This window comes from Amblyomma americanum, chromosome 3, assembly GCF_052857255.1.
Source record: "Amblyomma americanum isolate KBUSLIRL-KWMA chromosome 3, ASM5285725v1, whole genome shotgun sequence".
NCBI classification, from domain to species: domain Eukaryota; kingdom Metazoa; phylum Arthropoda; class Arachnida; order Ixodida; family Ixodidae; genus Amblyomma; species Amblyomma americanum.
Genome location: NC_135499.1, coordinates 32,618,704 through 32,645,718, shown reverse-complemented (window position 1 = coordinate 32,645,718; position 27,015 = coordinate 32,618,704). Strand labels below are relative to the sequence as shown.

At 47.3% G+C, this 27,015-nt stretch overlaps 1 protein-coding gene across 1 annotated transcript in view; it reads right to left on the bottom strand.

Moving 5' to 3' along the window:
* The window catches only part of LOC144124506 (proteasome adapter and scaffold protein ECM29), a 409,805-nt gene extending 402,063 nt beyond the window's left edge, over positions 1-7,742 (bottom strand). Inside the window, 1 exon segment of the mRNA XM_077657223.1 lies at positions 7,657-7,742. Coding sequence (XP_077513349.1) covers positions 7,657-7,687 — 31 coding nt within the window. The 5' untranslated portion in view covers positions 7,688-7,742.
* Between the last annotated feature and the right edge of the window lie 19,273 nt (positions 7,743-27,015).

Below are 27,015 nucleotides of genomic sequence, written 5' to 3'. Positions count from 1 at the left end.
TTCATGTCCAATAATTGAAACTTGCTACCGAGATGCTAGTAGAAATGACCTCGACTGAGCTCTCAGTAATGCATTCACTGTAGCATGCCCTCATCCAGAGCCATATGCATGAACCAGTGCATTTCGAAGTTGGGCGCAGCCTGCACTGTGTATTTTACCACCCTACGTGTAAAACCAAGCCTTTGACTTCAATGCAGTGCACAGCAGGCCTGTGATCAATAAACATGAAATATGTCCAATATTTTTACTCCGTTATCATAAGGAGCCAACCTGCTCAGTAAGAGAAAGAACTGAATGCTGCCAAAGTATAGGAAAAAGTTATATTTTCTTTTAATTCTTGGTGACCATTTGAACCATTCCTTGCCAGACATGCTTTCAATGAGCCATCAACTACAACACGATCTATTCAGAACACTGAACCATCAAACTCAAACACAACTTTCTGACAGGGTATCCTTCCTTAATGACAATAATTGGATAGTCTCGACTTGTGGCTTCCTGCGTCCCACAAAACAAAGTGTACAACACATCACCTATCTTGTTGCATTAATGTCTTGCTAAATAAGAAATTTTACTCGATAAATTCAAGTTAAAAAAACCGTCAATTCAAGTTAAAAAAACCAACAGTAGCAACAGTAAAAGTTGAAGGTGCAAGCACTAAAAAGTAAGCAGAAAAGCATAAAAACGAAACCATATGAATGATACAAAACAAGATTAACAACAAGGCTAAAACCATGAAACCAAGAGTGAATTATGGAAACAACAATAAACAAAGGTAAAAACGACGCGAAAATGACAAAGGCTAAAACCAGACTGAGATCTATGAAGGATGGAAACAAGTAACAACAGTAAAGGTGCAGGATTAAAAAGGACAGCTTTAAGTGATACTTTCTAAAAACGAGATTTCTTTATTCGAAAGCAGATTGGACGATGTTCTCACACAATTGTTCACATTCTTTGCAATTAAGAAGGCCTCAATTATTTCCCTTTCTGTTTTGGTTTTAGCCGTAGCGAGGAACTTTGTGCTTTCGAGAAACGGGTGGCAATCACTTTTTTAGCACTTTTTACAATGTAAAGCTAAATTGCCTCCCGAATTGATAGACAGATTGCAAACGTGTTCTCGTTTCTAGAAATCTCGTTTTTAGAACGTAACACTTAAAACTGTCCTTTTTAACCCTGCACCTTTACTCTTGTTACTTGTTGTTTCCATCCTTCATAGATCTCAGTCTGGTTTTAGCCTTTGTCATTTTTGCGTCACCTTTACCTTTGTTTATTGTTGTTTCCATAATTCACTCTTGGTTTCATGGTTTTAGCCTCCTTGTTAATCGTTTTGTATTATTCATATGGTTTCGTTTTATGCTTTTCTGCGTACTTTTTAGTGCTTGCACCTTCATCTTTTACTGTTGTTACTGTTGGTTTCACGTCTCAACCCTCTGCTTAGTAAGTTTTCACTCAGAATACATGGTTAGGCCATCTTCAATTTCATTCTCTTTGAATTTTTGGTTTCACCGTCAGGTTTTTATCTTCCTCTCTCCTTTTATCTAGGTATCAAGGGTGTTTAGGCTTGCACACACCCGGGGTTTTTTAGGCTGGTTCTCCAGATTGGCTCTACTAAACTTTTAAACTTATCTGCTGTGTTGGATCCTGGATGTGTCATGTGGTGGGTTGGTGCGTGTAAAAAGAATGCTCGAAGCGTTTTTCGAATAAAAGTTGGAAGCCTGCGCTCTGTGTGTTTACGTGTTTTCTCCTCTTTGTCGTTATTTCTTTCGCGCAGTTTAATCATGAACCACTTGTGCCTTAAGGACAGCATTGGATTTCAAAAGAAGGCAAGCATAGCAAGGGGCGGTAGAAAGTCAGCTGGGTGGATGAGATTAAGAAGTTTGCGGGGATGCGATGGCTGTAGCTGGTGCAGGACAGAGTTAATTGGAGAGGCATTGCAGTAGCTGTGTGTAACTTTTCTATGTTAATGGCATCTGTGGCGTGCAGTACTTAACAAAGTCAATGCTGCATAACTGTCATCATCATCAGCCTGACTACACCCACTGCAGGGCCTCTCCCATGTCTCTCCAATTAACCCTGTCTTTTGTCAGCTGCATCCACCCTTTGCCTGCAAACTTCTTAATCTCATCCGCCCACCTAATTTTCTGCCGCCCCCTGCTACGCTTGCTTTCTTTTGGAACCCACTCCGTTACCCTTAAGGACCAGCGGTTATCTTGCCTTCGCATCACATGCCCTGCCCGAGCCCATTTCTTCCTCTTGATTTCGACTAGGATGTCATTAACCCAAGTTTGTTTCCACACCCACTCTGCCCGCTTCCCTATTTTAACGCTATCAATGCGGAAATCTGGGCTAGTTGGTATGTCATCATAAATTAAAAGACTAGCGCATAAAACTGGGACGCAGACAGAGAAGAAGACAGGACGAGCGCTAAACATCAACTGAGGTTTTAATGCGAGAAAAAAGGTACATAAATGCATTTTGAGTGGTGCATGCGCACACTGGGCTGAGACAGTACACGAACAATCTAATCAAATCGGGGCAAAACTATTCCTTAGATACATGGAGTGTGTGCACACTGGGCTGAAACAGTACAAGCACATTCTAATCAAAATGGGGGCAAACTATTCCTTAGGTACCTTTTTTCTTTTTTGGACAAGGCAAGTGATGTTGTGCTTACACAGTTATCTCCTTCCCTGTTAATGTGATAAGCCTCACAAATCTCATGCCCCAACCTTGTGCCTCCCCTACCAAGCACACACGTGGCATCAAACGCCGGCACACACCCGCACCGCTTACAATGCTTGGCCAAATGGCCGCCCCCCGCCAACGAATCTACCAGCGTGCGGTGCTCTCGTAGTCGTTTGTTTAGGCAGCGGCCAGACTGCCCCACATAGCATCTACCGCAGGAGAGAGGTATGCGGTATACGATACCAACAGTGCAAGGTACAAACTTGCATTCGTGCTTTATGGTGCAGACCGGCTTTTTCTTTTCATTTACGGCTTTGCACATGCGCACCAGCTTTTCAGGGGCAGTGAACAACATGTCCACGCCGCACTTCTCTCCAACTTTTCTCAGCCGGTTTGGAGACGCAAGTGCACCGGTTGCGGAACGATGGTTTTCCAAAAGATACTGTGACGGCTGTGGCGGAATGCCTCCTGAAAGAAATCAGGGCAGGTGGCCGCAATGGCATGGCAGCCGAAAAAAGCTGCATAAGGCTGAGGCGTACAGCTATACCGTACGTCCACCAGTTATCGCACCAACTGAGAAAAGTTGGAGAGAAGTGTGGCCGTGGACGTGTTGTTCACTGCCCCCGAAAAGCTGGTGCGCATGTGCAAAGCCGTAAATGAAAAGAAAAAGCCGGTCTGCACCATAAAGCACGAATGCAAGTTTGTACCTTGCACTGTTGGTATCGTATACCGCATACCTCTCTCCTGCGGTAGATGCTATGTGGGGCAGTCTGGCCGCTGCCTAAACAAACGACTACGAGAGCACCGCACACTGGTAGATTCGTTGGCGGGGGGCGGCCATTTGGCCAAGCATTGTAAGCGGTGCGGGTGCGTGCCGGCGTTTGATGCCACGTGTGTGCTTGGTAGGGGAGGCACAAGGTTGGGGCGTGAGATTTGTGAGGCTTATCACATTAACAGGGAAGGAGGTAACTGTGTAAGCACAACATCACTTGCCTTGTCCAAAAAAGAAAAAATGTACCTAAGGAATAGTTTGCCCCCATTTTGATTAGAATGTGCTTGTACTGTTTCAGCCCAGTGTGCACATGCTCCACTCAAAATGTATCTAAGGAATAGTTTTGCCCCGATTTGATTAGATTGTGCGTGTACTGTCTCAGCCCAGTGTGCGCATGCACCACTCAAAATGCATTTATGTACCTTTTTTCTCGCATTAAAACTTCAGTTGATGTTTAGCGCTCGTCCTCTCTTCTTCTCTGTCTGCGCCCCAGTTTTATGCGCTCGTCTTTTAATTAATGACCCTATTTTAACGTTACACCTGTCATTTTTCTTTCCATAGCTCACTGTGTTTTCCTTAACCTGAGCTGAACCCTTTTCGTTACCCTCCATGTTTCTGCCCTGTAGGCGAGTACTGGTAATATACAGCTGTTGTATACTTTTCTCTAAAGGGATATTGGTAAACAGCCATACATGATCTGAGAGAACCTGCCATATGTGCTCCACCCCATTCTTATCCTTCTCATTATTTCCCTCTCATGATCCGGATCAGCTGTCACTACCTGCCCTAAGTAGACCTTTATCACTTCCAGCCCCTCGCTGCCTATTGTGAACTGTCGTTCCCTTGCTAGACTGTTGAACATTACCTTGGTTTTCTGCATGTTAATTTTTAGAGCCATCGTTCTGCTCTGCCTGTATAACTCATTGATCATGATTTGCAGTTCACCTCCTGAGTGACTAAGCAAGGCAATGTCATTCGCGAATCGCAGGTTATTTAGGTATTCTCCATTAACTCTCATCCCCAACTGTTCCTAATTAAGGCCTCGAAATACCTCCTATAAGCACATGGTGAATGGCATTGGTGAGATCGTGTCTCCCTGCCCGACGCCCTTCCTTGTTGGAATTTTATTGCTGACTTTATGGAGGACTATGGTAGCTGTGCAGTTCCTATATATATATCTTCCAGTAATTTCATATAAGCCTCTTCTACACCCTGATACCGCATGCCTGCATGACTGCCAAGTTTTCCACTGAGTCAAATGCTTTCTCGTAATCAATAAAGGCTATATATAAGGGTTGGTTATATTCTGCGCATTTCTCTATCACCTAACTGAAAGTGTGAATATGATCTATAGTGGAATATCCTTTATGAAAGCCTGCCTGATCATTTGGTTGATTGAAGTCTAAGGTTGCCCTGACTTTTTTAGCCATTGCCGTAATAAATACCTTGAAGGCAACGAACAGTAAGCTGATCAGCCTGTAATTTTTCAAGTCCTTGTCGGCTCCTTTCTTATGAATTAAGATAATGTTAGCGTTCTTCCAAGCCTCTGGTACGGTCGAGGTCATAAGGTACTGCATATACAGGATGGCTAGTTTTTCTAGCACAATCTCCCCTCCGTCCTTACACAGATCTGCTGTTACCTGATCCTCACCAGCTGCTTTTCCCCTTTGCATTGCTCGTAAGGTTTAGTTTAGTTTATGGGGGTTAACATCCAAAAGCGACTCGGGCTATGAGAGATGCCGTAGTGAAGGGCTCCGGAAATTTCGACCACCTGGGGTTCTTTAACATGCACTGACACCGCACAGTACACGGGCCTCTAGAATTTCACCTCCATCGAAATTCGACCGCCACGGCCGGGATCGAACCCGCGTCTTTTGGGCCAGCAGTCGAGCGGCATAACCACTCAGCCACAGCGGCAGCGGTCATTGCTCCTAAGGCTTTCTTCCTCTTTCATTACTGATGGGATGACGCATTGATGTTCGCTACAGTCTCTCTCATCAACGTTCTCATTACATTGGCTACTGTATAGACTTGTGTAGAACTCTTCGGCTACTTTGACTATCTTATCCATATTCGTAATGACATTGCCACCATTGTCTCTTAGCACATACATCCAGTTTTTACTTATGCCTAGTTTGCTCTTCGCCGCTTTTAGGCTAGCTCCGTTCTTTAGAGCATGCTCGATTCTCTCCACATTAAACTTCCTTATGTCGGCTACCTTGCACTTATTTATTAACTTCTATAGCTGTGCTAGTTCTATTTAGTCTCGAGGGCTGGACACCTCCGTGTTTTGGCGTTTCTTAAGATCTTTCGTCTCCTGAGATAGCTTGCCGGTATCCTGTCCAACCATCTTACCACCTACTTCTACGGCGCACTCCGTAATGATAGCAGTAATATTGTCATTCATTGTTTTAACATTAAGATCGCCTTCCTCAGTTAAAGGCAAATGTCTGTTCTGCAGCGAAATCCTGAATTCCTCTACTTTTACTTTTACCGCTAACTCGTTAATAAGCTTTCGCTTCACTAGTTTCTTCCGTTCCCTCTTCAAATCTAGGCTAATTTGAGACCTTACCAATCTGTGGTTTCAACTTATATTCAAACAAACAATACACCTTCCATCATCATCATCCCGACTATGCCCACAGCAGGGCAAAGGCCTCTCCCATCTACCAAAAAAGTAGAAACTTGCCAACCTTTGAACAGTGCGCCATGCTCAAGCACTTGAATGCGGGAAATTTTTGTGTCTATCATTAAGTGGAAGGGGAAATCTGCTTATTTTAATTCCTGAATGAATGACAGGTTTCAGTTGCTCATACTTATTTTACTCTTTTAGGTGGTTCGTTTTTCACATGTACTTAAATGCGCTCACGCAGTAAATGCACAGCAGTACTTATGTAAGCTTTCCCATCCCATCTTTTGCAGTGTTTTTCATTCAGAGTAATCAGTGTGTGCATGAGCAACATCTTTCTCTGCCACGCTACTGCGACTCATCTGCCCTCAAAGCTGTGCAGGGCCTGAGCCCTCCAATCATACTAGCACAAAACTTCACTACAAGTTCCAACAAACAGCACAATGACTAGTTTAAAATTTGGGGGTTTGCAGACAGTGATGTCACATGCAGCAATATGGCACCCGACTACTCAGAGAACCTAGAAGGACTTCTTGCTGGGTAGTTGTTTCTTCATGGCCTAAAAGGTGGCTAGCACAGCTTCCTGTCAACTCTCACCCCTGTGGAGATGCAGCTGCCAGAAGCATAGCACATGGGTGAGAGAATGCACGCATCAGGAGGTGCGCACATCTCACAAGAACATTGTTTCAACACTACACGCAGCAGATGATACTTGTTCACTATGCCCATCCTGTCATGTGTGCCTTGTGTTTCTACTTCAAGAAATTAGTGCTCGAGAACCGCTGGCCTAAGCAGCGAGTGAGGTTGTGCGCAGCACTCGCCCTGTTGATTCTTATGCACGTCTTGTTTGCACTACGCACCTGTCCGACTGTTGAAGCTTCTCTGAAGTAATAGGAGGCTACCATCTCGGTCTGCCAACTTCCGAAAACTTTCCTTGCAAAGGTTCCATAACGAGCACAAAGCCACGCAAGGGACGCGGTAGTCAACGGGTTGCAGCTCCAAGGTGCGCCATGTTAGAAGAAACGGCACTGCGCTAACGACAAAGAGAACGATGTGGCCAAGACGCGTCCTTTCTCTATCGCACGCGCCTGTCAGCGCAGTGCAGTTCTTCCGACAGGTTCTCCTTCATGAACTGTGATCGCACGAGTGCACGGGCGTTTATGCATTTCGCTCACAACAATCACTCTGTTCAGGACAGAACCCGTGACAAGGCACAAGTAATGCAGGGTAAGGGCTATACTTGTTGAGCTAGTTCACCAGAGAAAGCAACCAACCCCGAACGTCGACCCCTGAACGCCCCAACGACGACAGCTTGGTGCACAGCCTAAGCAAGTCTGGAGCAGAGAGGAATGGTGTTTTCACCGACAGTCCCACAGCAGAGGAAAAGACTGAAATGCAGCAATGCTACGCTTTTGTCTGGGTCAACCAACTCGCCCCGCCATGCCGACAAGGGACACGCGGTTGGAAGCACGTCTACTGCAACGGCTCGCGGCAAGGATGTATTTCCCCGAGTGTGACCACGCGCGACAGTGCGTGCAGCACGTACTGCTCGCAAAATCTATCCTACCGGTGTCGTTTTGCGAGTCCGCTTGAGCCATGACTTCGTGCCTTCGTTCTTCAAACGGATCGTCTTGCGTCTTTGGTGTGGCTTGGCGCCTTACGACTAAGCCATGGTGGCTAGACATGGTTTTGGACTTCGGGTACTTTGGTTACAGTGAACTAGAACATATGTTCTAGTGTTCTAGTTCACTGTACTTTGGTGGTTCTGAATTATTTAGTGCGCAAAGACAGCTGACGAAGGTAGAAACACACAGGACGAGTCGCCTACCTTCACCTACCTGTTTATATCTTCGTCCTGTCTCTGCGCCCTAAATAATTCAGAATGAACCAAAACCAACTGGCCCAGCAACAAGTTCTCTCATACTTAAATTTGGTGGTTATGCCTAAAGTTCTTTTTTAAAAAAAGACGGATCTAGAGACAAAGGACTATCGGCCGGGACAATAACACTCAGGCGAACCAAAGCAATGAAATTACGAGGTAAAACGTTTGAGAGACGCGCGACGTTCACATGAAAGGGCACCAGCAACTCAAATCAAAGTTGGCAAAAGCGAAACTATGGTAGCAGAACGCCTGTTGGCAAACATCTGTGTAAGATGTTTTGAGTTTTATTGTTGGTACTCTGCTAAGGCTACAGCGCTAAAGCAGTCAGAATACAGAATCTATTCAACATACAAAGAAACAAAACAAAAACCGAAACTAATGTAATGAGCCTTAATACGGGCGATCGGCAGCTCTTCCAAGGGTCTGAACATTGCCTCCTCTATTTGCTATGGTCTGAAACGCCATGACCAAGGCCTACGCCTCTACGAAGGACCAAGACTAACGTTGGCCAAATATCAGACTATATATGTCCCTCCCACGTGGTTTTATCGGCACCATGAAGGATTAATTGTCACTGAGCCCATGCATCGCGTGATAGCTTGTATAGTTCGCATATGCAACTATTTTTTTATAAGTAGTTCAATATGTCTGTATAGATACGCCTTTCGTTCTTCAATAAAAAACCAACTAATAGCCAGCGCTTAATTGTTTGTGTCAGTCTTTCATCTCGTGTCCCGTTCGTGTTGCGCTGTGAGTAAGAATGAACACACCAACTCGCCCGAATTTCCGCTTTGCTGCGTATGCAACTAATATACTGACACTGTATCGGAGGCTCAACAGGCTATTTCAGCAACATTCACGCTCATGCAGACCGACTGCCTTCTTACAACTCCCCTGCAGACCTTGCGGAGCTAGGGCTTGCAGCTGCTTTAATTGGCACACGCGGTGGCTGCGACGCGCGTTCTATTTCCACCTTTTCTTTTGAACTCACGGCTATCTCCCGGCAGTGAAAATGGCCAAGTTGGTGCCAGTCGGCAGGCCCCTGCAGCTGACCTAAGTGGACAGCCAGTGATAAATTACAAGCACCGTATAGTTCGGGTCCTCGTTTATTGTTCCGAAAGTCCCCTTCATGTGCGTCTTTATGAAGGAAGGATCGATATTGTACGTGTCTCCTACGTCTCCTTAAATTTGTACTATTTCTGGTGTCTCTGAGTTTCCAAGCTCCAAGGGGATAGGAATGTCGATCATAGACAGATGAAAGTCCGAACCATCCCCTAATTAATAGGTTCACGGTGGCAGTTTCCACGATGCTTGGCTTTTTACGCGACAGCATATACAGCTCGCTCGGCCGGGAAGTAGTCGGCGTGGTCGGCACCACGCGTGTCGGAAATAATCAGGGGCTGCGTAAAAGAAAAACCATATCGTGCCAACCGTTTGCCCCAGAATGTTCCGGATATCGTGTCATACGGTTGAGCATAGCACCTATATCGGGGGCAGCGTAAAGAAAATCGTAATGTATACATGGTCCTATAGTGATTGATGATCGATTAATTGGTGTACGTGATAGCTGCGATGACGAGTTAATAAAATCATTTTATCTAATGTTTACATTCACAGCGCAAAGGACAAATAAACACGGACTTGAGGAGAGACTACCCGTGTTCACTCTTATTTGTTATCGGTTGCCGAGAACATGCTCAAAGAAAGCAGGGAAGTAGTGCCGGACACCGTTGGGACTGACAAAAATTGGAAGAAAAATGTGGCGACTACCGTATACTACATGCACACCGTCGCCCACCAGCTCAAAAAAAATAGGGAAAAGAGCAGGTGTGCATGTGGTGTTTTCCGCACCAGAGAAGCTGTCGAAACTGTGCAAGAGGGTAAATATTTTACCATTACTGGCAGCGATTCCTGCACTGTTAGGCACAGGCAACCTTTTTGTAGAGTGCGCAAAAAACGTAGTGTACTCTATACCTTTAATTGCCCTGCGGCCGAGCCTACGTTGGCCAAACTGGCATCCCGTCATCTAGGCATACACTGCCCTGATTGCCAACAGTGTAAGGAACGTGGTCCTTTTTTTGGGAAAAACAACAGTTCTTCATAAGTATGTCAGCAAAACTGCCAGGGAGATAGCAGAGGCTGGTGAGATTGCAGAAAAAGGAGATTATTGTGTCAGCACCCCTTCGGTGTTGTTAAGTGATAAAGAACGTCGGGTCTTGGGAATTTCCAACTAGGGTATCATGGTTTTTGTTCTTGTTTGCGTCCTGACTTTTAGGTTTTAGCTTTATGTTGTCTTCCTTGTACCTGTGATGATGTGTTCCCTTTGCGGGCTGGCGCTGCTACCAGTCTCACATGACTTTCCTTCTCGTTGCTGCGCATGCCCGCTGTAAGTCGCTGCGCGCAGCAATAAACGTTGTTGAAGTCGGCGCTCTGTGGTGTCTCCTATGGGTGTCTCCCCTCAAGTCCGTGTTTTGTCTTTGCGCTGTGAATGTAAGCATGAAGTACCAACTCGCCCAGCAACTGATTTTTATCTAATGAATTAAAGAAATGTAAAATTAAAAAAAGGAGGTTCAGAGGCGTCAAAATGCTCAGAATTAAAAACCATTGTTTGGTAGTGTAATTGATAAACAAATTGATTGAAACAAATAAAAATAAAAATTCGTTCAAAGGCGATAACTGCTCAGAATGGAAAGTACTATAGTGCCTAGAAATATACTGGCTAGTGTGCGCAGCGCGCGCGTTTCTAACGGGAGGGGGAGGCCATAGAGCTACTGGGGTAGAGTCACTGGCCCCCCGCCGCGATGACTGCGCGGAGAGGCCGCAAGGGGCGCTGCCGGTCGAGTGGGTGCGCCTGACGTCGGCTGTCGCGCCGATGCCGCAGCCTCGCGCGATTGCTTAGTGCGTGTGAAATCAATGTTTGACAGGCATCATTTCTTCGATTGTGAAGCTGGAAGACGCTAAACGTGAGCAAAAACGTCCTGAGATGTGAAAGGCTAAGAGGTAATGCAAAGAGAGGACGTGTTTTGTTCCGTTCTGTCGAAGCGGTTATCGGTCTAACGAAGAAAAGGTGTCTGTTCACTGCACCGGCGGACCCAGCACGGCTTGCTGAATGGGAAATTAAGATCAAGAGGGCAGACAGAAGGCTGACACCGGAGGCTGTCGTGTGCGAAAAACATTTTGAGAACGATTGTATCGAAAGATCTTTTAAGATTACGGTGAACAGCGTCATGAACGAACCTGCCCGAGAGAAGCCACGCCTGAAGCCCGGGCGATGCTGTGCCTACACTATTTGAAGATTACCCAGCTCATCTTGTGCCTAAAAAGACGGTGAAAAGGAAGGTGCGAAACATTTGCGACCATGCAAGGACCGGCACCTAATCAACGGGAGCGAAATGTCGAGCTGATAGATCCCGAGTTGTGTTCTGCAGTCGACGCGGCGATGATACGTGGGTTAATTGGCTCTCATTGCGTCTCTCGTGGAGGCGCATCGGAGGAAATCCAGAAGCCTTCCGATTCCGAGCATACAGACATTGCTACAGGACCGGTGTGTGATAGTCAAGCGATACTGCAGATGAAAAATTCCTAGAATTTTTTTTTTACATTACCTAGACGCATGGCAGCGGCATGCAGAACCAGCTATACAGTATTGTGCGTTTTTATCACATTCAAAAATTCCTCCGCCTCAACCGCTGGCTCATTTGTGGTGAAACTGCACACAGAGCTTGCGTATTATGGTAACTTTTGTATCGTAGCAAGTTTGACAATGGTACTTACTTAGTTCAGGCGCACATGATGCGAAAACGTAAGCGTCTACGAGAGATCGGCGAGCCAAAACCCGCAGACGACGCTTTTTCGCTGAGAACCGGCAGTGGCGCCATCTGTTTTCGGCAGCGGAAAGCGTCACGACTAGGCCGCCGAGGCGAGCATTGCAAACAATATTCTTTAAAAGGTAAAGCCTCGTTAAATCATTTGATCTGATATTTTTCCGCTTAATTAGTCGAAAATGTTGTAAGCGCTTCAGTAGAAGCAGATTGATTGATTGTAAAACATTTTATTCGCCGGGAAGAGCTTGGCAAGAGGTCGCGTTAAGTGGTCGAGAGTACATAGCCCTCGACGACTTGTCAGCCCACTCCACCGCCAAAACTTGCGTTCTGGGGTCAGAGCTAGCCAGCACGGTCTCCCACCGCTCGAGAGAAGGAGCTGTAACTAGATCACCCGGAGGTGGCTCTATTTTGCAGTCCCACAGGATGTGATCGTAGGTAGCACGTTGGCCACAGTGTTTGCAGTTTGGGTTGTAAAGATCTGGATAAATGTGCGCGAGGAGTGATGGGGTGCGTATCGATCTCGTCTGTAGACGACGCCACGTAACCTCTTGTTCTTTAGTAAGTCTTTTGTCTGGAGGGGGGAAAATTCTCCTCTCTAGTTTAAAATGATTGGTGAGATCATGATATGTGATCATTGAGTCCTTCGTGAAATTCAGGGAGCCAGACTCATCCACTGCCCGGTCGACGAAACCTCGGGCTTTATGTGGGCTGCCTCGTTCCCCGATCCCCGAATGGGCTGGGACCCATATCAATTCGGAATAATTTGGTGAGAATTTGGTTGCGTTAAGGATTCTAAGGGAGGTGTTTGTTATTCGCCCTTTAGCGAAATTATTGATACCCATTTTGGAATCGCTGAGGATGATGCTCCCTTGGGTATGTGCTAGGGCTAGGGCTATAGCCGCCTCTTCTGCCGTTTCAGAGGATTTCGTTTTGATTGTCGCCGAGACGATGTGGTCACCATTCTCGTTCACAACCACAACTGGCAAAGGCATTGGTATTTTTGTATTCTGCCGCATCTACATAAAGTGTTGCAGCGCACTGTCTGTATTTCTTATGTAAGGATTTGGCTCGTGCTTGTCTTCTACCCTCATGGTGTAAGGGGTGCATGTTTTTGGGGAGTGGTTTGATTAGTAGGCCGTCCTATAGGCGCGGGGTAAGTCTACTTTAGCATCGTTATTCGTAGGTTGAAAGTTAATTCCGAGCCTGGTAAGAATACTCCTGCCAGTGCTGGAATTGGCTAATCGTGCTGTTTGAGCCATTGAATGGGCTTCTTTCAGTTCATTGTAGGTGTTATGTATTCCTAACCTCATAAGCCTTTCGGTTGAGGCATTTAGTGGGAGTCCTAACGCAGCCTTATAGGCCTGCCGTATCATGCTATCCAGTTTGTCCTTTTCTGCTTCGAAAATTTCAGATAAGGGGTGGCATAGAGTATCCTGCTCAGCGCAAAGGCCTGCACTAGGCGGCATAAATCTCTTTCCCTCACCCCTTGTCTGCGGTTAGCTATGCGGCGGAGTAATCGCGCCGTCGCTTCTACCGTGCGTTTTAGCTTAGTGAGTGTGTCAGTATTTTTTCCATTTGTTTGTAAATACAACCCCAGTATTCTCATGGTCTGTACCTCTTTGACAGATCGTCCATTAACATAGACGTTTATTTGCGGGGGGGATGTCGTGGTACGCCTACCTCTTTGTTTAGGACGGATCACGAAGAGTTCAGATTTTTGCTCAGAACAAGTGAGGTCGGAATCCCATGCGCATGCCTCGATGATGTCCACTGCTGCTTGGAGTGTGTCTTCTATGTAGCCTTCGCATCTTTGGTTACCCAAAGTGTGATGTCATCTGCATAGAACGTGTGATGTAGGTCTGGTATTTGTGCCAGTTTGGGGGAATTTTGATGAGGGAGAGGTAAAAAGGAAAGGGGACAGGACGGAGCCCCTGTGGCGTTCCTTTACTTCCTAGTTTGATTGTGGGCAGACTCTATTGTTCCGACCGTTATCACTGCTGTTCTGTTAGTGAGGAAGGATCGGATGTAGTTGTACGTCCTTTCTCCGGGGTTGATTTCTGACAAGTTTGTCAAGATGGCTTTGTGGGTGACGTTGTCGAAAGCTTTAACAAGGTCTAAACCCAATATTGCTTTCGTTCCTGTTCCCTCGTCAGCTTCAATTATGTCCTTGTTAAGCTGCAAGAGAATGTCCTGGGTAGATAGTTGGGCCCTGAATCCTAACATTGTTTCAGGTAGGAGGTTCATGTCCTCCGCATAGTTTTGGAGCCTATTGAGGATGACATGCTCCATGAGGTTGCCTAGGCATGATGTTAATGAAATTGGGCGTAGATTCTCAGTGCTGAGTTTCTTACCCGCTTTAGGAATAAAAGGGATTTTCGCGTATTTCCACTCTGGTGGGTATGTTGCCTGCATGCCAGTATTTGTTCATAAGGTCTGTAACCGCCGCGATCGACGTTGCGTCTAAGTTCCTGAGAGTCTTATTTGTTACTTTGTCTGGTCCCTGCCGCAGATGTTGTCCGCAGTTTTCCAATTGCGTACCAGACCTCTGCGTCTGTGATGTCTGCGTCTAAATTTGGATAGGAGTCCCCCGGTAGTCTGGTTGTGTGGTACTATCATCCGTGTTTAGATAACGTTCTGCTAGCTCTTTGATTAGGTCTTCAGTTGATTAGGTCTTCAGTTGTACCCTCATATTTATGTATGTGTCTGTACAGTTGACTTTGTTGCACGGGACGTGTTTGTTCTGGATCGAGCAGGTGTCTTAGAAGATGCCATGTCTTCTTATTTCCGAGCTGTCCATTGACGCTTTCACATATTTGGTTCCATTGTTGTGTTTGGAGAGTTCTCGATTCGCCTCTCGATTTCAGCGATCTTTTTGCGTAGTCGCTTGTTGTGTTTTTGCTGCTTCCAGCGTTTTTGGAGGCCTTTTTGTGCGGCCACAGGTGTAACAGTTTTGCGTCTGCAATCTGCTCCTCCTTCTCAACTGGCACCACAACGCTAGTGAGCTGACATCCTCATTCAGGGAGATAACCCAGTCGCTAAGGTTAGAGATCTCCTTTGGAGCTGTTTTGTCGCGAAGTTGCCTGAACTTGTCCCAATCCGTGGTTCGTATTTCTTTTGCTTTGTTTTTAAGTTTTGTCGTGGGGAAGGTGATGCTAAGGATGAAGTGATCACTACCAAGGTTTTGCCCGGTGTTGACCCACTTTGCGTCCTTGACGTTTTTAAGAGAGGGATAAGTCTGGAGATGTGTCTACACATACACTGTTACCCATGCGTGTGTGGTCGCTCGGGTTGTTTAGCGTTGTGAGCCCTAGTGACTGTATGATTGTACTGTATGTATGTACTTCCTCAGGAAGAAGGAGGAAGTAGAAGCAGACGAAACGACAGGAACGGCATATTCAAACGGCCCGCGCTCCTTGCAACGCTCTCCTCGACGGCCTTGTCGTGACGCTTTGCGCTACCGCAAACAGATGGCGTCACTTTGCCCGCCTTTCAGCGAAAAAGCGTCGTCTGCGGGTTTTTATTATTATTATTTTGGTTGCCGATCTCTACGTAGACGATTATGTTTTTACATCATGCACGGCTCAACTAAGTAAGTACCGTTGTCAAACTTCCTACGATACAAAAGTTACCATAATACGCAAGCTCTGTGTGCAGTTTCACCGCAAACGAGCCAGCGGTTGAGGCGGGGAAATTTTTGAAAGTGTCAGCGATAAAAATGAACGATACTGTATAGCGAAGCGATACTGCAGATGAAAAATTCCTAGAAAATGTGTTACATTATGGGCTCCGTGCGCTGCAGTTTGGCGCGCGCGAGTGGCGCCACCTGGTTAACAGCAGTGGCGGGCGAAAAGCGGACGCAGCCAACGCAGCTCTCTGGTTCAGTTTGCAGTGAGCGAGGCGAGCGGTGAGGTGTTTCGTCCGAAGGCGAGAACAAATTTGGATAATTATGGGTGCTCTACTTACTGCTTTGTTTACTCAATGTCATAACAGCTATAAAAACACTGCAGTCAAAGTACCGAATATATTTAAACGCTTTTCTTGGACATCGTGCATGCTCGCTCATGCACAGAGGGTATGCTGGAAATGAGTGCACTGTGGAATTAAATTCATGGTAGTGAACTGGGAAATGGTTTACATTGACTGGGGTGTTTCGAACGTGACATCATTGGTAGGAGCTGCTTTATGTCTTTATGTAGAGTGAAGGAATGCGTTCAGTCAGTCACAGGAAATGGCCTACGGTGAAGTTCTTGGAGCTAGCATCTGAAGTTTAAGTCTTCGTTTGTTATGCTCATCTGTGGTTCAGCGTGTCAATTTTGTTTCTAGTTTTTTTTTCGTGCGTGTGTGTATGCAGTGGGAGCGACGTCGTACTTTTGAGAGTGCTTATGTCGTTTTTCACATTGTTTCACCTAAGCTTTTGTGTATTTATTTGCATCATTTTATTTCCTTCAGTGGTTTAAAATTTTGTATCTTTATTTGTTGCATTTATGAGATCTCAAATCCTGTTTTAGACGAATAAAAAGAAAAATAGAGAGTGGTTCAAATTTCTCTATATATTTCTTGGATTTCACAACATCACTAAACCCTTAATTTCGGGAATTAATCTTTTGATTTTAATTAGGTTTATCGTCCCAATGCAACGAAGACTATAAGGGGCGCCATAGTAGGAGGTTCCAGATAATTGCAACCACTTGGAGTTCTTTAACGGGCACTGACATCGCGCAGTACGCGGGCCTCTAGAATTTTGCCTTCACCGAAATGCGACCGCCGCAACCAGGATCGAACACGAGTCATTTGGGTCAGCAGCTGAGCACCATAACCGCCGAGCCACCGCGGCGGCCTTTCTATAGTTAAGTATTTACCAAAAGAGAAATACGACCAAAACAATTCATGTAATTGGTGCCTTCATGAAATTCCTGAAATGAAACTGCTCTAACTGTGGAAGATACTTACCAAGAAACCCATCGTCTTTTTGTATGCTTAGAGCTATGCTCCTCTGAGGGAAATATATAAAGTAAAGCAGGGTCAATCGTGCAGGATGTAGAGCACTATCATCTGATATTTATGTGTAGTAAGTTTGCGTTTTTCGCATTTCTAGCCGACCAATCACATAGTCGATGTCACAGTGGATGTAAATTACATAGCTGATTTCATTATTTGGGTCAGAGCCTTGTTTCTCAAACTGTAAAGGTACTTAATTAATCTCAATGAGCTCAACTGCGCTGCCAGATATTGCAGTGCCGTCGGGACTGCAACACAATCATGGTTGCTCGGAATCGGTGATCAGCCCAAAAACGAAATGCAGCAGTAGTGGCGTCAAGGCTTTCAATGCGTTGAAATCCGCAGAGAAGAAGGCGTTGACTTAGAATGGCATCGCGGTCAGTGCGCGTCTGCTATGCGGCCGGGCTGGCGCTAACGCATTGGCATGGAGGAAGGCGCAGGGCCACCACGGCCAGTCTCGGGGGGGGGGGGGGGGGGGGGGGCGCGCTCTCCCTTCGAGAGACCGGCCGTGACTGAGCGTCCGGTAAACGCGGCGAGTGCCACGAGGCGGCGCTGGCGATGTGGTCGCTGCTGGCGCCACCATACCAGCGCACGGAGCCCATACCTAGACGCATGGCAGCGGCATGCAGAACCAGCTGGGGGCGGATTTCTTACTGAAAACACGGCTTGTGGACTAAAGGTTACGATAAGAAGTACATTAGACTTGCTATCTTTCCTTAGCTCCACTGTATAGGATACAACCACTTCTTCACATCGCGTTTGAGTCAGGACAAACTGTAAAACGTTTTCGGCATTATAAGGCAGTCATCCGGTTGTAACGACCACTCTACCGTGTCAAAGTTTCTGGTGACTGTTAACTTAATGCCGTTTATAACCTGGAAAAACCACTGAGAGGTACGAACTGGGCCCTTCACCACATGTTATTAAAGCACTCTTGAGTGAAGCACCTGTATCACAGTCTAGCACAAAGGCAGCGCCACTTTGAACATTATTGATGATTTATTTGACTATGGAAATGTTGATGAAGTCGAGCAGGCAATTGATAGTGTTCTGTTCAGAAATGACCATGCCAGGAACGTAGAATGGAAAAGTAACGCTGCCTTGATCTACTATGCTGCTGGATATGTGGCGAGGAAGACAATCGGAAAAAACGCATGCCCGCAGTGTGCATCTTGCCTTTGTGTGACACCAAATGACGCAAACATGGATGAGAGTTCTTTGCTGAAGAAGCCTTCCCTGCAGCGCAGCGTGAAGACAGCGACACGCGAAGCAAGCAAGAAGACTTCTGATCGCCTAAATACTTATGATTCAATAAAAGTTTTCCTATCCTATCCTATCTCACTTCATGGCTCATTTTGACAACGGTGGGCTTGTTTACCCTAGTTCCGCCCTGTCCACTGCAGTCAAGCTAATCGAGGGCGAATTCACCACCTTCTTCAGCAGAAATATTCTGCATGAAGAGAGTTTGCTAGATTTCGCCAAGTGCTTACGTTCATGCATTCTCACTGTCGCAGCTTGGCTGCTCTAGCCATGAGAAGGAAAATGTGTCCGAAGTGGTCAAGTTTTGCCTTGTTAGTGTTCAGATTTTTTGTTAAGGACCTGACCAAGGAAAGAGAAGGTCAAAGGCAGCGACAAAAACTCCTTAAGTTGCGCCACTGCCAGTAGCCTGAAGTATGAATAATTCTACTTTGTCGTCTCTATGTAGCCCTTGATTTGTTATATAATACTGTACACTGTTGTGTGAATAAATTACGTACTTTACGTTTCATGTGTGCAGTAAATGGATATTGTCACGGGTGGTACAGCTCGGTTGGATACGTCAAAGTAGGTGACTGCAGCGGACGTCAGTAGCAGTCCCAAAAGCGGAGCATTCGCAGCCAGACACTTCGGCTTCTTTTTCTAAGGCCAGCTGGCGCGCGCATTCCGCGCTCTCGTGGTTCTAGCAGAACGAAGACGATGAATGGGCGGTGTCATTACTCCCCGGCAAAAAGAAGCATCGTCCCGATGCTGGGAGTGAGTGGAGAGGTCGGAAGGACTGAACGGGGTTAGTGGGCGAGGCTACCGATCGTGATAAGGCTTCAGGCGGACCACGTGAACCACTTCAGGGCACGGGGACCGTCGGGACTTCTGAAATCCATCGGGAATGACCTCGTAGTTGAGGTCGCCCAATGACCTGACCACGCGGTATGGTCCGAAGTAACGATGGAGGAGTTTTTCGCTCAGTCCTCGTCGCCGAATGGGGAACCACACCCACACACGGTCGCCAGGCCCATAATGGACGTCGTGACGGCGCTGATTGTAGCGATCTGCATCTCGAAGTTGTTGGTCCTGAATTCGAACTTTGGCCAGTTGGCGAGCAGCTTCGGCGCGTTCCAGGAACGTGTAGGTATCAGTGTGAAGGCTAGAGTCGTCCAGATGTGGTAACATTGCGTCGAGCATCGTCGTCACTGCACGGCCGTAGACGAGTTGGAATGGGGACATCTGCGTTGTTTCTTGCATGGCCGTATTGTAGGCGAAGGTGACATAAGGAAGCACTTCGTCCCACGTTTTGTGTTCAATATCGACGCACATGGAAATCATGTCAGAAAGGGTTCGGTTCAGTCTTTCAGTCAACCCGTTCGTTTGAGGGTGGTACGACGTTGTTCGGCGGTGGTCGGTATGACTGTAAACCAAGATCTCCTGCAGCAGCTCAGCCATGAACGCAGGGCCTCTGTCAGTGATCAGCACTTCAGGTGCCCCATGGCGGAGTACGATCTGATGCACGAAGAACTTAGCGACTTCTAAAGCGGTGCCGCTGGGTAGAGCTGACGTTTCTGCATAGCGGGTAAGGTAGTCCGTCGCGACAATTATCCATTTGTTGCCAGAGTTCGAACGTGGGAACGGACCCAGCATGTCCATTCCTATTCGTTGGAAGGGCCTTGTGGGTGGTCTAATGGGCATCAAGAGCCCAGCTTGTTTGGTTGACGGTACCTTGCGACGGTGACAGGCTCGGCACGTTCTGACGTAGTGAGTGACATCAGCACGGAGACGAGGCCAGTAGTAATTCTCTTGGATTCGGGCTAGCGTACGGGCTATGCCCAAATGTCCAGAAGTGGGTTCGTCATGGGAGGCTTGGAGGATTTCATTGCGCAGGCTAGGCGGTACGACGATTAGGTATTGCGTATTGTTTGGAGCGAAATTTTTCTTGACCAGAAGACCATTGCGGGTGCATAAAGATGGCAACACGCGCCTGAAAGCGCGTGGGGCGGTCGTGTTGCTGCCGTTGAGAAATTCCATTACGTCTCGAAGTTCGAGGTCGGCGCATTGTTGGTCAGCGAGGCAGGAGGCGCTGAGAGCAGTCAGTAAGATGTCGTCATCATTACAGGCGTCGGTAGAAGGATCTACTGGGGCGCGGGACAGAAAATCGGCGTCAGAGTGCTTGCGCCCGGATTGTACACGACAGTCATGTCGTATTCCTGGAGCCGCAGACTCCATCGGACGAGGCGAGCGGACGGGTCATTAAGGCTTGCGAGCCAGCATAAGGCATGATGATCGGTCACCACCTTAAAATTTTTGCCGTAAAGGTACGGTCAGAATTTCGAAGTGGCCCATACAATGGCAAGGCATTCTTTCTCGGTAGCGGAATAGTTTGATTCGGCTGGTGACAAACATCGACTTGCGTAAGCGATGACCCGTTCTGGAGCTGCTTGGATCTGGACCAGGACAGCACCTAAGCCGATGTTGCTGGCATCAGTATGGAGCTCCGTGTCGGCGTTTACGTCGAAGTGAGCCAGAACGGGAGGCGCCTGCAGGAGGCTTTGAAGGCTGCGGAATGCATTTTCTTGCGCTGCTTCCCATGTGAAAGGTGTGTCCGACCTTGTTAGGCGCGTCAGCGGCTCGGCAATGCGAGCAAAATCTTTCACGAAGTGACGGTAATACGCGCACAATCCAAGAAAACGGCGGACAGCTTTCAGGTCTTGCGGCGGCGGAAAATGGGCAATAGCTGTTGTTTTTTCAGGATCAGGCTGAACACCGGCTTGATCACAACGTGCCCTAAGAACTTCAGCTCTGTATACGCAAAGTGGCATTTCTCATTTTTGAGCGTGAGTCCAGAAGACCTTATTGCTTGTAGGACCAATTCGAGGCGGTGAAGATGCTCCTGGAAAGTCGGGGCGAAGACGACAACATCGTCAAGATAGACGAGACACGTCTGCCATTTTAAATCGGCAAGGACGGTATCCATGAGGCGTTGGAAAGTTGCCGGTGCAGAGCACAGTCCAAAGGGCATGGCCGTAAATTCATACAGGCCATCTGGAGTAATAAAAGCTGTTTTTTCACGGTCCCGCTCATCGACCTCAATTTGCCAGTAACCTGACTTGAGGTCCATCGAAGAAAAGTATTTAGCGCTACAAAGGCGATCCAGAGCGTCGTCGATCCGGGGGAGAGGATAGACATCCTTTTTGGTGATCTTGTTTAAGCGACGGTAGTCTACACAGAACCGCAATGTTCCGTCTTTCTTCTTCACAAGGACGACTGGCGCTGCCCAGGGACTCCGGGAAGGACGAATTACGTCGTCGCGGAGCATTTCCTTGACTTGGCGGCCAATAGCGTCGCGTTCAGCGGGAGACACTCGGTAGGGGGACTGGCGGAGAGGGTGCACGTTATCGTCCGTAATAATGCGATGCTTCGCTAGGTGGGTTCGTCCAACACACGATGATACCGAGAAGATGTCGCCGTAGCGCAGAAGAAGATCTTTAACTTGTTGCTGCGTCGGGGAGAGTGCTGGATTGACGTCGAACGTGAACCCAGTGACTGGGCTCTGCTCTTGCGACGACATTGTGGAAATACTGGGTGTGCTGCTGACATGGGCGATGGCATCAACGTGAGCCACAACGGTTCCCACGTTCAGATGTTGGTGTGCACCACCGAAATTGGTTATCAGCACTTCTGTTTCTCCGTCGACGAGATTAACGACTCCTCTGGCGACAGCAAGGCTCCTGGCAAAAAGCAAGATCTGGTTGCCTTCCGCGACGCCTTCGAAATTCCGCACAGTCTTGGCGCCGACAAAAACCATAATACTCGAACGAGGTGGGATGGTGACGTGGTCATCCAGGATGCAAAGTGCGGTTGGATGGTCTGGATCTCTGTGTATTGCGTTCTCTGTGGAGAAACACACGGCCTTTGACTGGAGGTCGATGACCGCTCCATTCTCGGTCAAGAAATCCATCCCGAGAATGACGTCACGTGAACAATGTTCGAGTATAACGAACGTTGCCAGGTAGGTTGCGCCTTGAACTGCTACTCTTGATGTGCAAGTCCCGGTCGGTGTAACTAAGTGACCCCCGGCTGTACGAATCTGTGGGCCCATCCACGGAGTGGTGACCTTTTTCAGAGTGGCGGCGAAATTTCCACTGAGGATAGAGTAATCCGCCCCTGTGTCGACGAGTGCAGTGACGTCTGTTCCGTCGAGGGAAATGCTCAGGTTTGCTGTCGTAGACGGCGTGTGAGCGGTACGGCGCGGTGTTCGGTCACGGCTGCGGTGCGGCGCGGGTTCATTTCGATACGTCAGGTGGCATTCCCGTCGAGTCGGCGTTTCACGGTGTTGGACGGCATTCGGTCGTGGCATCGGGTGGCCACCTAGTTGCGGCGTAGGAGGGTCTGTTACATTTCGTCGGTGAGCAACCTCCCCCTCAAAGGTTGCTGCTTTTAGTTTTCCTGGCGGGGGCTTGGCGACCTTCCCCGAGGAAAGTCACCGTAAGACCGACGACGTGGGGATAGCGACCTGCTGGTCCCACCGGCAGATTCGGCCAGATAATCGTTGATTTCTCTGGGTCGCTGCCCAGGCTGCGGACGTGGTGCATCTGCAGGGAACCCCGGCAGGCCCATCTGACGATACCTGCAGTTGCGGTACAGGTGGCCCGGCTCACCGCAGTGATAGCAGAGAGGACGGTAGTTGGGAGTGCGCCAGATGTCACTTTTACTGGTATGCGATGGAGCAGGACGAGCAGGTGGTGGCGGCCGAAAAGAGGCCGGGGTTTCCTGAAGACGAGTCGGCGGCGGTTGTGCGCGACGAGCAACAGCGGCGTATGTCATTTGCGGTGGGGCTGTGGACGGCTGGAAGGGAGCTGGTGTTGTAAGCGCCTGTTGCACCTCTTCCCGAATAACCTCGGATAGAGCAGTAACCGTTGGCGCAGGCGGCGTAGCCGGGAACAGCTTCTGGAGCTCCTCGCGAACGATAGCTCGTACGGTTTCGCGAAGCATGTGGGTGTTACTGATGTCCGTGGTTGCCGCAGTCATGGCCAAAGATTGACGCTCGTATTGCCGCAACCGCATATCGAGTGTCTTTTCCATGGTGGTTGCCTCCGACAGAAACTCTGCGACCGTGCTCGGTGGATTGCGAACCAGTCCGGCAAAGATTTGCTCCTTGACACCTCGCATAAGGTATACCGGAGTTTCTTCTGCTCTGTCATGTCCGGGTCAGCTCGACGAAATAACTTTGCCATCTCTTCGAAGTATACCAGTATGCTTTCATTTGGTAGCTGGGTTCGGGACTGAAGGAGCAGATCAGCCCGTTCTCTTCGAATCACCGTGGTGAAATCCTTCAGGAACTGGTCTTTAAATACGTTCCACGTCGTTATGGGCGACTCCCGGTTCTCGAACCACGTACGAGCTGCGCCCTCCAGCGAAAAGAACACGTGTTGAAGCTTGGAGTCTTCCGCCCATCTGTTGTACCGGGCCACGCGTTCAAATTTCTCCAGCCAGTCTTTCGGGTCTTCGCCTGGAGAACCTTGGAAGATCGGTGGGTCCCGAGGCTGCTGCAGCACAACAGAAGGTGAACTAATCGTCGTCTGCATGCCTATTTCGGGCTGGATGGTCGTCGACGATGGCGCTGAACGAACCGCTTGGGTTGAGCGAGACTCCAGAAGCCCAAACTCGGGTTGAAGGCCTTGGAGCCGGCGGCTGCCGTGGTGTACAGGCGTCACCTCGATGGCAGATGACCCTCGAGGACTTGAATCCCTGCTTGCTGGGGGAGTCCGAGGCATGGAATGCGTTACCCAGCGCCCTCCACCAGATGTCACGGGTGGTACAGCTCGGTTGGATACGTCAAAGTAGGTGACTGCAGCGGACGTCAGTAGCAGTCCCAAAAGCGGAGCATTCGCAGCCAGACACTTCGGCTTCTTTTTCTAAGGCCAGCTCGAGCGCGCATTCCGCGCTCTCGTGGTTCTAGTAGAACGACGACGATGAATGGGCGGTGTCAATATTAATTGGTTTTGGGGGAAAGGAAATGGCGCAGTATCTGCCTCATATATCGTTGGACACCTGAACCGCGCCGTAATTTAGGGAAGGGATAAGGGAGGGATTGAAAGAAGAAAGGAAGCAGCAGTAAATAGAGGCGACCAGATTTTTGTTTTGATATTTTTATTTTTTCAGATATCCGTGGATCTCATGCACGTAATTACCAGTGGCTCTACTCGATCCGACGGAGTGCTTAAAACAGTGATACAACTTTTTAGAAGCTTGTTTATTCTGGATGGAAATGAGAAACAGGTTAAACTGCTGGCATGCTTTGGGCATGTCAGTCTTTACGTGCGGCATCGAGCTTCAGTTCTCGATCAACATCTCGCTATCTGGTAAGTGGGCAAGTTGAATTATAAGGAAGCTGTTGAGATCGGTGGAGTTATTATAAATCGTGGTCGTAATATTCTGGGTTAGGCCCTTCATGAGAAAGAAATAAGAAAATGCTTGTTTTTAATATCATGTTCTGCATTGTGAAGCACAGCTGTTCCAAGATTTTTAACGGAAATATTATTACCTTAACGCATGTCACTATAGTAGTTTTTTTAAAGCAATGCAAGTTTTGTGCGTTTCTTAAATGCTCTGATTGGGGAAGTTTATATTAAGTTCATTATTCGCCTTCAACAAAATCAGCCCTTTAAAGTCATTTCGAAATATCAGCGTGTATTTTAAATTAATCGATGGTGGCGCTTTAAATTTCACTGCCATAATGTTCTCGATTTCAACGTTTTAATTTCCAGTGCAATGAACATATCGCACGTTCCTTAAGCCAGTGTGCAGTTTATTGCTTAATTAACCTTATTGTCATTCTTTATTTTCACTTCAGTATGGTCAAATGAAGGCTATGTGGTAAGGGGCTTAAGACTTTCTGAAATAATTTCGCTCTCGAGAGCTTAGTAAATAAAAAAAAGGTTGCGTGGTTAGTATCGTGTTTTTTTGCGGGCGAAAGCAAACTGCTAGAATACGTCAACAAATTGATCTATATTTGGTACTGCAAAATGTGCGCACTGTGAACGAGCTCGCGTAGTTCTTATATTACGAAATATTTTTTAAAAAGAGTCCTCTTAATACACAAAAAGTAGTTTGCTTCGCGCTCCTCCGAGCACGCGTATCACGGCGCGAATTCAACGCAGATGCACCCGCCCGCACAACAGCGCACCAAGCGGGCGCCGCCGGAAATCATCGACATCGGGACCTTCGCCTAGCCCGCGCTTGCCACACTAGCCAGTATATTTCTAGGCACTATACCCGTACGCTATCGCATCATAGGAGCCGTCATTTCCAATTTTTTTCCTTTTCTTACTTGTAATGATGCGTAAGGCATGGTTATACTTTTCTCCTACGACCACTAAATAATTTATAATCACACTTCTTTTTCGTGCTGTTTCGGTTTCAACAGACGAACTGAGGCTGTGACGTCAGAGTGTAGCTTACAGTAGGTCTACGTGGGAATGAAAAACCTGCCAGATAATCGCTGCTTCAGCCATTTTAATTGTATTGGCAGTGTTGTAACCCTGGTTACAACACTGCAATAAATTAAAATGGTGAAGCAGCGATTATATGGACGTTTTTCATACCCCACGTGACACAAAAGTACTCTTTGACGTCACAGCCATCGTTCAGTTGTTGAAACCGAAACCGCATGACAGAAAAAAATTCGATTATAAATTATTTAGCAGTCGTAGACGAGTATCACATGGTGATTCATGCGTAATGGTCACTTCCGCATCATTGTAGAGAAGAAAACTTGCCACCAAAATTAGGTGTCTATACTTCTTTAAGCAATATTCCGCAAACTTAAGGATATTATCTATAAATTTGCCATTTTCTTTGAATACAATTTTTAATCCCCGAAGCTGTAACCTCACGTCATCGTCCCATTTTTGAGCTACCAAACTTACAACCGCTTTTCCTTCCCTCACATGACCTTTCTACAGTTGCTTAATTCTTTTCTATTGAATTCATCCAGTTCTTACCTATTGTTGGAACCTCTTTATCTCCATCCTTCCAGTGGCGTCGCTAGGGTCCGCCGCACCCGGTGTGGAAGCGCTGCGCGACCCCCCCCCCCCCCCCCCCCCCCCCCCCTCATCTTGACGCCTTTCGTGAACCAAATCACCACTTCCTCTATCCTCACGGCTTGCTTTGAAGAGTTGAGTTCATTCTGCACCCAACGACTTAGTGCACGCGAAGGCAATTAATTTTTTTGTTTGTCTTTCTTAACACCTAGATGTAGCGAACGTGCCCCATGACTGATAATTCGACAAAACATCACATCAAAAGCACATATTTCCAAAACAGGCAGAAAACCAAGAGCATGCCAATTTATTTTTCTTCGAAAAGAACTTGTAAGTTGCGATGAAATAAACAGAGCAAGCGGTTTTGGACTGGTGAATCTCCAGAATAAGACCATAAGAACAAAGGGGCCACGCAATATGTAAACATTAAGTGTGTACAGTAACTTGTATCCATATATAGGTGCACAAATATAGCTAGAAAGACGTGAAGTGGCTAATATCACAAGGACTATAACAGAGTCATAGTGCGGGCTATTTGGCATACCTCTGGCAGAGCGAAAGCAGCGAAGAAAAAATGAGAACAAGCAGAAGCACCTTCCTGCGTCCTACTTGGGTTCGTGTTGCTTTCGCTGGTTCCACCAGTGATCAGTGCAAGAAATAATGCAAGTTTTTTAACATACACAAAACGACTGCACTTATAGCTGTACGAATGACTAAGAGCAAACGAATGGCAAACGTGAACACTGTCGGACCATGCATATTGTAACACACGCAAGGATATGCATTGGAATCACAAGTGAGAACTAAAGAGACAAATCTGTAGCCCAAGGACAATTCGAACACAAAGCAAAGAACTAAAGTCAAGAAACAAACAAGCCATCAGTCAAGCTTTTAATGAACTGTACCAAAAAACAGGAAACTCGCAAAAACAA